Here is a 13,912-nt window from a genome sequence, read left to right on the forward strand (position 1 = left end):
GAAGTAGTGATGAACAGGATACAGAGGATCCTTCTTTTAACTAGCGATGGAGTTAGAAGGGCCTTAAAAGACATGACCAGGGGAAAAGCTGCTGGAGAAGATGCAATAAAGTTGATTTTATCAAAGATGGAGGAGATATCATGCTTGAAAAGCTTGGTGCCCTTTATACGCAATGCCTCACGACTTCAAGTGTACCAGAAAGCCAGAACAACGCCAACATTATACTCATCCATAGGAAGGGAGACGCTAAAGAATTTAAGAATTATACACCCATTAGCTTGCTCTCAGTATTGTATAAAATATTAACCAAGATAATTTCCAATACAGTCAGGGCAACACTTGACTTCAGCCAACCAAGAGAACAGGCTGGCTTCCGGAAGGGATATTATACGATGGATCATATCCATGTCATAAATCCGGTAATAGAGAATTCCACAGAGTACACTCAACTTCTCTAAATGGCTTTCATAGATTACTGAAAAACTATACCTCAAGGTTTTCAGTGTTTCTTTGTGCCGTGTTAGCCATGAGTGGTACTATCGCTACCCGTCGTCTCTATCACTTTAGGGCGACGGCTAGGAACTCCTGGGCAATCATTAAGGCGTTTTCCTGTGGTTACTTTGATGGAACTTAGGGACCGTCTACGTGCCTCTTAAGAGCATGCAATTCTGCGAACATTATCTGTACTTGATGTGTGATTGTTTCCAGCTGCTTGCCCATGGGCTCTTCTGGTGTTGGTGTGGGTTTAATAACATGGTGTTGTAGATGCTTGTTTTGTTTTGTTTGCGAGGTCCTGTATTGTTTGCTTAAGGGCAGCCATCTCTTTCTTCAATTCTGCCAGACTGGCTTTTAGTGATCTATTTTCTTCTATGAGTTTCTGATCCGCTACCGGTTTGTGATTGGTCTGATGCTCTGCAGTGGGAGCTGCAACTTGCGCTAAGCTTGGTGCCGCCATTTGTGGTTGGCCAATGGTTTCCCTTGACTGAGGGTGTTGAGGTGTTGCGCTCTTCAGCTTGCACTTCTCTGGTCCCCGCCCGGTTTCTTGACGGTGTACTTCCGGGAAATTTTCCTGGTCGAAGGGAATAGATCCTTTCGGGGTATACCCTTGCTCTTCTTCCTCCGGCTCGAACCACCTGTATTTGCTCTTGAGTCTACGTTCCTTTGATGGCTTCCGTGCTTGGCGTCCTGACGACGGTTCTGGTCGGCGAACCTGTTTTATCGAGTTGCATCTTTTAACCATGTCTCGCAACGCCGAATAAAAAGCATCGGCGCTTTCGTCTCCTTGCTGCTTCCGCTTGTGAAAACGATAACTCTCGTGAACTTCGTTTAGCGGGTTCACGAAATGCGAGGTGAACTTGCTTTTAACAACGCTGTATGACTGAACTTCTTCGGCCGACAAGTTGAAAGGGACCAGCACGCGTCGAGCTTGAACACCCATGCAATAAAGAAGCGTTCGTACCCGAACCTCGTCGGTAGCTTGGTGCAATCCTGTAGCGTAGGCATAGTCCTCGAACTGCTCAATCCAGGTAGACCATGTACTTGGGTCGGCGAAGTCGAAGCTCGATGGCTGTTGAAGTCCAGGTACTCCGGCAAACGTAGCGTCAGGCTTGTTTCCCATTAGAGGGAGCGAACGGCGGCCACTTCTGACACCATGTAAGTACGATGAAGGGTTCTGACAGACGCTAGCCGCGTCTACCCAAGTGACTCAGAGCCTAGTTGACCGAATGAATGCACACCTTTATTCGGCAACACCATATATATAGAACGCATGGAGCAATTGATAGCAGATCCAATTCTACACCGGCAATTGATAGCAGATGTTACAGCTTGTGATTGAAGTTGCGGAGTTGCGCTCGCATAGCGTCAAAATCTCACGTACTGTGTCCTTACGCTCAACTGTTGTCAGTAGTAGTGGTGTCGCCATACGTTTCGTACCTTTCTATCGCCACAAGACAGTCGGGGAATAAAATAAAACGCTGACAGATGCAGAACGTGCAGAAAACACACACACACACACACACACACACACACACACACACACACACACACACACACACACACACACACACACACACACACACATATATATATATATATATATATATATATATATATATATATTCATATACATTCTGAAATAACAGGAGTACTGCTGTTGTGCTTTTGCAAAAAATATTCCCATCGCACCGAGCAAACTTCAACGAATATGAGCGAGCGCGTACAGTCCCGGCGAAAAAAAATTAGCATAAGTGACTGGTGGCCGGAACGGCAAAATCGCGACAAGCGGCACTAGTGACTGGCTGCCGGAGCGGCATTTTCCATTTTCCAAAGCAGGTGTGGCCGTCAGAAAGCGTGTCGCGATTTTGCCGCTCCGGCCGCTAGTCACTTGCGCTAATCTTTTTCCGCTGGGACCGTACATCTGACGTATGCTCAGATGAAACATTACGAAGCAAAACGCACGCACGCCATACTTATTTCCACGAGAAAACATCCATGAGGTACCTGTAATACATGTAAAAACAAAGCGAGATATCCATAAAACATCTTTATTGAAAAGTCCCTGCTGGGTTCGAAAGAGGAACGGAGGTGAAACAAAGGGCCCATGCAAGAATGACCACAGGCCCAAGACAAATGTGCTAAAGGGTTCTATGGGGTCTTAAAAGCGTATTTAGAGCCTTTATTAGCTGTTCATTAGGAATCTGTAGGTTGAACTGAAAAGGTAGTACGCTTGAAACGCCTGGAGGAAATTTGTGCTCATCTTATTTGCACGCATGCTCCGTTTACACATCTCTGAAACGAGAAAAAAGATGGAGCGCCTTAACAACAACAATAGCACGGTTCGGCGTAGTTGATGTTGGTCGACATAATTTATATAGGGAATATATTGGTCATTGCATGGAAAATAACAGCAATGTGAATAATGCCGTTGGCGCTCTTTTATACATTTCATAGGTGATATACAAGAGTAAACTAAGCGTAATTATTTACATAGCAACGAAATTTTCTTATTTGTGTTGTCCCATTTGCTCGCCAAATCATATATGTTAATGGTGAGAGGGTATCCGGATAGAATTTTCAGCATCGTCACAAACATTGTTTGACTAAAAACCCTGCCTTTGCGGCTAAGAAGAACCATCGAATAAATTAAAATTCAGCGATGGGCTAGCTGCACTGCTGGGGTCACAATGATACGAAATGACACTGAATGGGTTGTCAATCGGCATACTGCGCAGAGGGTTTCGCGTGTTTATATAGGGGGTTTCTATATATGTTTATACAGCACAGGGTTTCGCGTGTTTACACTTTGCGCGTGCGCACTCCTCGCTGGCTGCGCTACATCACACCCACGCTGCGAAGGAACCAGACGTCCCCTTTCCTCTTGCTCCCTCAGACTTTGCGCGTGTACACTCCATGGCGACGCTGCGGTGGTGTAAGTACGTCACCAACAGGTGTTTCTCCGAGGTGAAAGACCCAGACATTGCTTCTCTTCTTGCTCCTAACTCCTTTCGAACTAGATTTTTTTCACGCATGCGCACTGGTTCCTGCGGAATTTTGAATTTGAATTTTGAACAAAGGTACGAACATGTTTATTGTCCTGATCGGTGATCATCGTGACTGTAGGTACGAACAAACAATCGCTTATCCCCGCTCTTATTAAATCTGACCGTTACGTAAAGCAATGACGGGCTCCTACACGTAAGCAATGGCTCATACCCCCGTAAACGCGGCCTCCCCATTACGACGACAGATGAGAAGTGAAATTCTACGGTGGAATGATGAGCGGCAATGGAGCCACCTGTGGAAGAAGACGACGACGACGAATGCGTGAGCAGTGGCACGAGCGCGTTCGCGCGGTTCCGCCGAGGGGGCACGGACGGACGTTTCACCTAAGCATATACAGGTGCGCTGTAAAAAAAAATCAAAGCCCCTTTCTTAAAGAAAGATGTTGGAACACGAAGCTTTCTCCCATGCAAACTGAATCAAAGTCCAAAGCCAACGACAACGCAACGAACCCAAGAAATTCTGTGTAAAACAGAATCATTCCTACAATCGTACATACCACGCACATAAAGTGATTGGAATTGTCTTCCCAAATTGGTAGTGACAATCTCAGATCATGACAATTTTGTGACTTTATTAACTAATGTATTGTAACATCTTGTATTTTGCCTCTCTATAGCAATAATTGTATAATTAGAAACACTGCACTGCTTGTTTGTATTTATAGTATTTTTTGTAACATGTATTCTGCCTCCTCATAACTATTATCGGATAACTAGAAACATTGTGCTGGTTCTAGTAGTTAAAATTTTGTTGTCTGTCTGTAATTTATACCACTCCCCTCTGTAATGTCTGTTGACCCTGATGGTATCATAAAAAATAAATATAAAATAAAATAAATATTTAGCGATACGATGCGATGCATATGTTATTTTATTCCTCGTTTAGGATTGTATTTTTTGAACGTCGAAGTCAAATGAGGACACATTTCGTTAGGTTGCATAGCCTTCATTTTAGATCATGTAGCCGTTGATTACACGCACACACTCACACTTCACGGACGACTCTACACGTGCACAGTGCTGCCTTGTGATCGCTGTGGTAGACGGTCACAAGCAATGCCGTCGCCGATACACGGGATCGGCCTTGCGGGCACGATCATGCTCACGCTTACGTGCGCGTACGGCCGCTTCTTCTCTTCTGCCGTGCGCTGCACTCGCGCCCTACTTATGGTGACCGCCGGGAATGCATTGCGTGACGCGCGTAATGCAATGCAGATATATACAGTTCATCTGCGTAGCCTGGCGTTGCAGTGATTCCCACTGCTCTTATCAGTACAACTGCGAATGTAAAGTGTAGTGTTCTATGATAGCTATGGCCGTTTGGCGTTGTTCTATTGTGTGCGCAGATGCGCAGATAGTTCTATTGTGTAAGTTGGCTTTCCTGCAGTGCGTTTTCGGCGCTCATGCACGAATCAGTGAGACATAGAAAGCTTCGCTTAAAAAATTCAGAGCCCTTACCCTGTCGAGATAACAGGGGTAAACGAAGCTTGTGCCACGATGACGCTGTCGCAGGTGTTCCGCTTCGTTTGCCTTAAACTCAGGGTCGGCGCGCCTTCGGTTTCGTTTGGCCTCAACATCGCGCTCCCGCAACTCGGGGTCCGCGGCTCTTCGATGACATTTCGCCTGGACTTTCGAAGCCCTGATGCTCGAATCGGCACGTCGACGACGAGCCCCTTCCCGAGCGAGTTCGCGGCTCCATTGCTCAAACGAAGCCTGCTCCTCGGCGGAACGCACCACGCGCAGCCTTCCCATCCAGTCGCCGAAAGTGATCTGAGGCGAGGGAAGGCAGGCGGAGCGCGCGCCAACCCCCTTTTCTTCTCCGTGACACACCAAACGACCCTGATTGGTCGCGCGCGTCATGTGATCCGGCGCAGGCCCAGCTTTCCCCGCACCTGCTCTACTCTGCGAGCAGCCGGGATTTCTTTCTTTCCTTCTGTCTTTCTTTCTTTCTTTCTTTCTTGTCCCAGCTCATAGGCGCATATCCCTGGCATGAGCCAGGGATATGCGCATACCCGCATATCCGATGCAGGTATGCGCCAGATGTAATTTGTTTCCTTCTCTCTTTCTTTCCTTTAGTTCATGCCTTCTTTCTTTCTTTCTTTCCTGTCGCTGGCTCATACCCGCATATCCCAGGGGGTATGCGCCACACGTGATTTTATTATCGCTAATCGTGACGTAACTGACGAGGATGTGATGTCATTGATGTCATGACTAGAGACCGGAATTTAGGCAAGTGCCTTTTTTGTTCCTTGCACTCCTATCGCCCCACTTTGATATATGAGCATGAATTAGAGGTTAAGAAGGACTTTTATAGTGTTTTTATAGTGCCTATAAAAGCATGTTTTTTCGTTTTGCCTAAATGCCTATAATCACCTATAAATGCCTATTTTAAAAATCAGCGCCTATATGAACACGATTTAGCCTCAAGTTTCGCTTTCGAGTGCACTTCGAGATCTTTATTTTATGTTACCGGGCAACATTGTTCTGAAATCTACGGCGTTTAACCTAGTCCTCTAGTTCAACCAACTCCCGGAAAACAACTGCTAGCCGCCGTGGAATGGGACGCGCCGGCTAATATACGCCGCCGCGCTGACATGGCCCGAGCGGTTGGCGAATGCGAAACCGCGGAGGGCCATCACGGGAAAGGAGAGAGAACAACAAACGAAGAAAGAAAAATGTGATGTGCACGCGGCTTTTGTTTTGTTTGTTATTTGCTTTGTAAGGTATTCACTGCCATCGAGTGTTCCTTCTCAGCGTGCAAGATCATTCTCAGTGACAAGAGGCACCATTTTGAATCCAAAAATCTAGAGATGGTGGTAGTTTGTTATTGTTTGCACAACCTTCACAGTGATTCTTAGACTACGTTCCGCGTGCTCTCCAAACAGATTTCTTCAATCATGTGCACTTCAAATGGGCGGAAGTGTATTTGGCAGTGTTGGACGTGCTGCCTGTAAAATTCGGATAATGTCATTGTATATGAGAAAATTGCCAGAGTTGTACCTAACAGTCCTAATGTAAGAGCATGTTAATTTCTTAATAAATCGTAGTCTCTCTTGCATTTATTATTTGTCTGTTTTTGGTGTCTCTTAATTTAATTGCGTAAGGCAGACATAAAGTAGCGCTCTTTTTAATCGGTAGTCCCGGCTTTCATGTATTCTTTTTCATGCCTGTTTCACTATATGAGACGCTCGAGTACAGTGGCCATTGAACATCAATATGAGCAGTCTGCTTGTTGAATTAAGCCAATTGATCGTCATTAGTCAGGCAGTTTTATGGTACAATTGCACGGCTATGTTTAACTGTTGGCGCCTTTGTGCCATCATAAACAATAACATTTCTTTCATTCCTGTCGTAGATGCACGTCGCGCATGTCTTCGTTTGAAATTATATGCATTTATGTAAACATTTATTTTGCCTATATTTACGACGTTGGATGCGTAAAACGTTGCTTAGCCTGCCTATTTCTGGCGCCTAAAATGCGCTTTTTTAATGCATAAAGATCCGGCCATAACCTGTCAGTCGTAACATTCGTACCCTTCTATGCCAATTTGATATATACCAAGTGAATAAAACGGGAGTCTTCGACAGGTTTTATTGCGATAGCAATTATATGGGCACTTCAACCGGATTTCTGCCGTGGGCGTCGCCGTCGTCGTCGCCGTGAGGTTCCGTATAAAGTCCAAGGGAGATAAAATTGTCGCCGCGCGCCGTATTCCCCCGCGCGCTATCACGGAGAGCGAACGCATGGCGGAAAGCAAACGCGACCGTCGCGCGAAAGGCCTTGGGGGGTAGGGGAGGGAGGGAGGCGGGGCGACGCTGTGCTGCGGCATGAAATGCGTATCTTGCAACCGGGCGCAAAGGGAACTGGCCACTCAATCTCCCTCCGTGAAAGCAAGAAAGCGGGAAGGCAGCGTGGGAGGAGGGGGGGCAGCTTCTACTCTGCCAACTGCGTTTGTACTTTGCCCGGCTGTGGCGATCGCTCGCACTGTCTCTTATATCCACACGGCTCTGACCTTTGTATGCGCTGTGCATTAGCTGCTCAGTTTCCGTTGAAGCGATAGACTGCACGAACCTTCGCCCGCTGCGGTGGCTGCGCTTGCTGACAGCGTTTTGACAGTCGTTGTCGGCGGTCATTGAGTGTGATCTATTCATGTTTGCTTGTGCGCGCTGACACCACGCTTGGTAATTCAGTTAGTAAGCGATTGTGTCCAACTTTCTGCAGCCGATAAAACTACTATCCCTACTGCAAATAGCTCTCTACTAATTTGCTATCGCAATTGATGCTTCGCCTTTCGGGTGAAACTGCGACATTTTTATTGGGTTTTAGCGTGACACGACCGCCACCGACACTTCTGAGGATATAGAAGCTTCGCTTGAAAACTCAAATGTAAATAATGTGGTGAGCTTCCTATTACTGTTGAGGCTATAGTAACAGAACGTGCCAACAGTACACCCTGCTACAGAAAACTAACTTGAAAAGCTGCCCTGGGGGTACTCCAATGACGCCAGAGCAGTAATGAGTTTACATATTTGGGTTTTAACAAAGGGGCAGATGTACTAGGAACATTCGGTGTATAACTCGGTATATTCACTCGCATATTCGATTTTCAGTGTAGACTGCGCGTATCAGCGCACTGCTGTCAGCGGTTCTGCGAATACTTTACCATGTGTATAACTCGGTATGTCGCCTGAAGCGAATGGTTGTATAGTACCAGAGTTGCTATTCATCGTTTATTAGAAACGTGTTTTATTCATTTTTTCTAAGTGTTCATTCTTTGGTCTCTAGTTCATTTCTCCGTGACCGACACCAGAAAAGAGGTCACGGAATAGGATAGATAGGGTCGGCTAGTTGATAATTGGTAAAGCTTACAAAGTAAAAAAATCCATAATTGTCAGGTGTCTTGCTTGCGCTCTAAGTTCTCTAATAAAGAGATACCGGTGTCCTAAAAACAGCATGTGCAAAAGAGAAAGGGATAAGTGTAAAGGAAGAAGGAAATTTTTTTTCTACTGCCGTCTGAAGTCGATGGAAACGATAGCATGTTTCGCAGTCCTCATGTTCAGTTCAGAAAACAAAAGACACAGGCACATGTGATGTCATACCTTAGCAGGCCAGTTGGTGCGTTTCCATTGTGTTTTATTCTGCGCCGTGAGCGAGTGCAATACGTTTGAGCAATACAAAGCTGCTAATGTGCCCCTAAACGTTTCTCCGTATGGTCAGCATTATTTTCACAATAGGCTTTGACAAATGTATCAAGGACATCCAAGAAAATTCGAGTGCGAGGTACGTATGGCTATTGCGTCGTCAAATTGCTGAAGGCAACGGGTCTCCTACAAACAGGCGACTGATCCTATTAACGGCTGAGCAGCTAGTGCCTAGTCAACAGTTTAGTGGTGGACTGAAAACAGGCAGGTCCGCATTTATATCCCCACTGTTGGACCATTCCTTAATACTAAGAATCAGTTTGTGCGTGTGTCTGTGTGCTTGTGTGTATATGCATGTGGGTGTAGGCTTGATTGTGTCGCAAGATCTACGCAGCACACAGGCGTGCTGTAGTCGTTTTCTTTTCTGCAAATGTTAAAGCGTAGATTTACCCCCTCTGGAAGCCCCTCCCTGTCACCTACATGCGGCAAGTGTATGCTAACGGCTGGTATGACGGTTTATGGCTTGCTTAGGTGTCAGTGTATGGCTTCTGTAGAGAGCCAGAGTAACGTTAAGATGCTCCATTTTAGGCACCAAAGTTACACCGGCAAACCGCTTCCCGCACGCCCAGGATACACATCTGCGTATGCAGCTAAGTTGTTTTACAGCACATCTCATATGCGCATGTTCCTGCGGCGAGCATTGACGGCGGCGGCGTCCTTGGCGTAACCGAGTGATCGAGCACAGCGAAGGCGGAAAGACCGAATGCGGAGCGCACCAGCAGATGAAAGGCGGCGATAGCGGAGAGTGCGAGGAGGAAAGCGGAGGAGGAGCATGCGGCGGAACTGATAGATTGATTCTAGGGTTTACGTGCGAAAACCAGTTCTGATTATGAGGCACACCGTAGTGGAGGTCACCGGAAGAATTTTGACCGCCTGGCGTTCTTTAACGTGCACTACGACGCAAGCACACGGGCATTTTTTTTTTCATTTCGCGTCCATCGAAAGGCGGCCGCTGCGGCCGGGATTAGATCCTGCGATCTCGTGCTCAGCAGCGTAACGCTTGAACTGACTGAGCTACAGCGGAGGGAGCGTGCCGCGGAACCATGTGGCGGCAAGCTGACGAAGAGAGCGAAAGCGTGGGAAGACAAACGTAGTGCCGCGCAAGACGGGTGCTGTGGGGACGATGGCTACGAGATGGCGCCAGAGTAGGGCGCGTCAGAGTTATGGAAACAAAGCGCTGCATGAGCGGAGGTCTCTCTCCGGCGGCTGCTGTGAATCACGCCCACGCGTCACCTACGCGCTGCCGCTCGCGATCTCCCGACCAGTGAGGTAGTCGTGCCACACTTCGCTCCGTTTGCAACGTGCCGCTACAGGCAGATTGTCAGCGCCCGCCAATACATCAAGAAATAAAAACGGGCATTGAGCGCCGCTCAAATTTCACATTAAAGAGTATCCTAATCGTCGGCGAAGTTTTTGGTGATAGGGTCTCCTTTGAAGGTTATTAGCAGCACTTCACTTCCGACTACACAATCTTCCGTGCCTGATTTTTACGCCTGCATGTAAATATGACTACTGAACATTCAGCACAGGCTGGGAAGATATGCCGGGCCGAGTCGCAGCGTCTCGGGCCCCAACTAGGTTTCATGCTTGCATCGAGTGCAATATCAAGCTGTAATAGATTAGTTAAATGTTTTGTTGTATGCAAGTGATCACGGCTCACGGCCTATATGAAAGGCGTGGGTGCCAGAAACACTATCACTGCCATGTTGTAGCGTTTAAGTATGAAAGCTTTATCTGATGCGGATGTTAACAATGAGGATCTACACGCGATCATTCGTTGCCCAGCAACACAATTTCGGCACTAACGATTACAACGTAGCTCCCATGTTTTCACCCGGTGTAGGTTTTACCCCTGTTAAGAGTCTCATGATGCATTTATCAAAGTGCGAAGATCAAATACACATGCGCACATGGCTAGAAAAGTTGTTACAAGGCCTTTTCTTAATCCAGTTTGTATGTTAGTGTAACCAATCAGTAACGCAACGGCCCGCTGCAAACTTTTATTGTTCCTTTTTTTTTTGTTAGTTTCTTTTTCTATGCGTACGTTCTCGCTTTATATTCAGTTTGCAGCATCAAGAAGATGTTTTTTAAGAGGTGTTATGGAGGCGCGTACACTGTGTATCTTTTTCAGATGACCGGTATTTACCTGTCAATCAGGGTTACAAAATTATCACTTAGCGTATGACAAGCCTATATGTATTTGAATTGTTTAGAATGTTGTTCTTGATGCTTTAGCAAAACAGTCTTGCTTAATCAGACTGCGTACGTGGCGTGGATGATGCTGCACATTCTGTAACGTACGCGAGGAGGGGGAATAAATTTTATCTACAGAAATTATGCGAGACAGCCAGCCTTCGGCACAAGAAAGTAGGGGGCGCTCCCACTCTAGGGGACGCTCCTGTTCCAGAACCGGATCCAGATCCCGGTCTAGGGGGCGCTCCAGCTCCCGGCGCCGAGGCGGAGGACGTGTCTGGTTCGACAAGTCCCGGTCTTGGGATCGCCAAGCTGTGGGCCAGCCAACCTGGGACGATCGAGTTCGCAAAGGCGCTACAGAACAGGTAACGCGGGGTTCGCCGCCAGAGCGCAGCAAAGAAAGCGAGAGGCTTGCACAACTCGAGCGTGAAAATGGGAATATGAGAGACACGATAGCTAGCCTCATGGCTGAGATCGCGGAATTTAAGAAGGTAGGGGATAAACAACCTGCCGCTGAAGATAGGCAGACGCCACAGCCGGCGCATACGCCTATGGGTGAGGAATGCAAGACGGAGAGGCCCGCCAGAAAGAGGGCCATAGTTAGAGAGCAGGACACTCCTTCGGGTAGGGCTAAATCGGAAATTCGCGTGATGCTCTCTTCCTTTAGCGAGAGCATGAAGCAGCTAAGCGAGACGGTCTCGCACATTCAGGGCAGTATGTTGACGATGGAGGAGAGATATAACCAGCGATTTGGCAAGATTGAGGCATTCTTAGAGAACGTGGTAGCTCCAACCATGGGGAAGAGGGCGCTGTCACTCCCGTCGATGGCTTCGGCCGGTCAGAACGTGAGGGTTCCTCATAGGACCAATTCAGCAACGCAGCTGCAACAGCCACACGATGGCTGTGCAAACTAATTCATTCAGAATACGGCAGTGGAACTGCAGGGGGGTTCTGCACAAAAGGGCCCCCTTGCAGCAATTTATTCGCTCGCACTCGGAGAAGCCTCACGTAGTACTCCTGCAGGAAACACCAACTAACAGCGTCGCGCTGCCCGGCTACCGGTCTGTCGCAAAGCACGAAGAAGGAAGAGGAGCGGGTGTACTAAAAAATTATGGGGTTTTACGTGCCAAAACCAGTTCTGATTATGAGGCACGCCGTAGTGGGGGACTCCGGAAATTTGGACCACCTGGGGTTCTTTAACGTGCACCTAAATCTAAGTACACGGGTGTTTTCGCATTTCGCCCCCATCGAAATGCAGCCTGATAAGCAACAAGCTTACCCACGTCGTTGATGATCTCAGGCTGGCGTCGAGCAAGGTCGAACACGTCATGATAGAGATCATTCCCGGCCCGGCGAACAGAGACAGCATCTTTGCTTTGAATGTGTACAGTAGTCCCCGGGATCTGAGGCAACGCTTCAGTGCCCTTGTCTCCAAAGCTGCACAGCTCGCCAGAGGGCCTCCCCTGGTCGTGGCGGGTGACTTCAACGCTCCGTATCATACGTTGGGTTAGCCGTATTACACCCGTAAAGGGGAGGACCTATGGAGAGAGGCAATAAATTTGGACCTTATGTTGGTCACGGACCCTGCCTTCCCTACCAGGTGCGGTACGTCATCCAGCAGGGACACGACTCCGGACCTCATTTTCGTCAGAGGAGTGGCAGAGGTTAAATGGACAAACCTTAACGTGGACTTTGGCAGCGACCACTATGTCTTGGCCACCGTCCTTCGGATTGAGCAGAACAAACAGCGCAAGTTCCGGTTCACCGACTGGGACAAGTTCCGCAAGCTGAGAGAGGAGTGGACCGGGGAAGAGATGCCCGGCCTAGAGCGATGGATTGCAGATATTCGCGAGGACATTGAGAGCGCGACCAAAGTGGTTAGCACAGACCTCCCGGTAGAGAAGATGGACAGCAGGCTGGCGCACCTACTCGAGGCCAAGCAGTCCCTTCTGACCAGATGGAAGGGTCAGCGGCTCAATCGAAGGCTCCGCAAGAAGATTGCCGAGGTCAACAGAAGCATTGAAGAGCACTGCAAGGTCCTTTCCAGACAGCAATGGGATGAAGTTTGCAACTCTATTGACGGCCAGATGCGGAGCGGGGGGTCCTGGAACGTCCTAAAACATCTGCTGGACGAGACCAACACCAATTCGAACCAGTGGAGCACGCCGGGAAGAGCGCAGCACTGGGCCAGGCAAGAATCCTCGGACGAGGAGGTGGTGGAAAGGTTGATCGAGAAGTACTTGCCGGTAGCCTCCGGTCCGGCGTCCCCCGTCCCAGAATATAGGGGCGTCGCGAACCCGGAGCTGGATGCGGAGTTTGGTGTCGAGGAGATCCGGCGGGCCCTGCACGATTTAAACGGCAGGTCGGCCCCGGGTCCGAATAGAGTCACAAACACGGCACTGAGCAACTTGGACGACAAGTTGGTGGAGTACCGACGGTCGTTATCAACCAGATGTGGAACGACGGAAAAGTACCGGAGATGTGGAGGAGGGCTGCCACCATCCTCATCCCCAAGCCGGGCAAGCGCCCTAGTCTCGATAACCTCCGACCGATTTCACTCACTTCGTGCGTTGGCAAGGTGGCCGAACATGCTATCTTAAACAGGGTCTCGCGATACTTGGAAGACCGGAATATATACCCACACAATATGATAGGCTTCAGGGCAGGACTGTCAACGCAGGATGTCATGAAGCTGATAAAATGCCAAGTCATTGACCATAACACGAGGGACACGAGCCATACTTGGATTACACCTGGAGAAGGCCTTTTATAGCGTCTTGCACTCCTTTGTCTTGAGCCAGATATCTAGCCTCGGGTTGGGCAAGCACTTCCACGACTACACAGGATCATTCCTTGCGGACAGAGAAGCCACTCTCAGGGCGGGAGACCACGTTTCGGACTCGGTTAGGCTGGGTTTCAGAGGGACGCCACAGGGGTCTGTCATATCCCCGACC

At 48.4% G+C, this 13,912-nt stretch overlaps 1 protein-coding gene across 1 annotated transcript in view; it reads right to left on the reverse strand.

Annotated features, from left to right (window-relative positions):
- Positions 1-2,531: 2,531 nt before the first annotated feature.
- Positions 2,532-13,912, reverse strand: part of LOC125946563 (uncharacterized) — a 53,561-nt gene continuing 42,180 nt past the window's right edge. The window contains exon 8 of the mRNA XM_049670058.1: positions 2,532-2,790. Coding sequence (XP_049526015.1) covers positions 2,755-2,790 — 36 coding nt within the window. The 3' untranslated portion in view covers positions 2,532-2,754. The remainder of the gene's footprint in view (positions 2,791-13,912) is intronic.

Source organism: Dermacentor silvarum, chromosome 7 (assembly GCF_013339745.2).
Source record: "Dermacentor silvarum isolate Dsil-2018 chromosome 7, BIME_Dsil_1.4, whole genome shotgun sequence".
In the NCBI taxonomy this organism is placed as follows: domain Eukaryota; kingdom Metazoa; phylum Arthropoda; class Arachnida; order Ixodida; family Ixodidae; genus Dermacentor; species Dermacentor silvarum.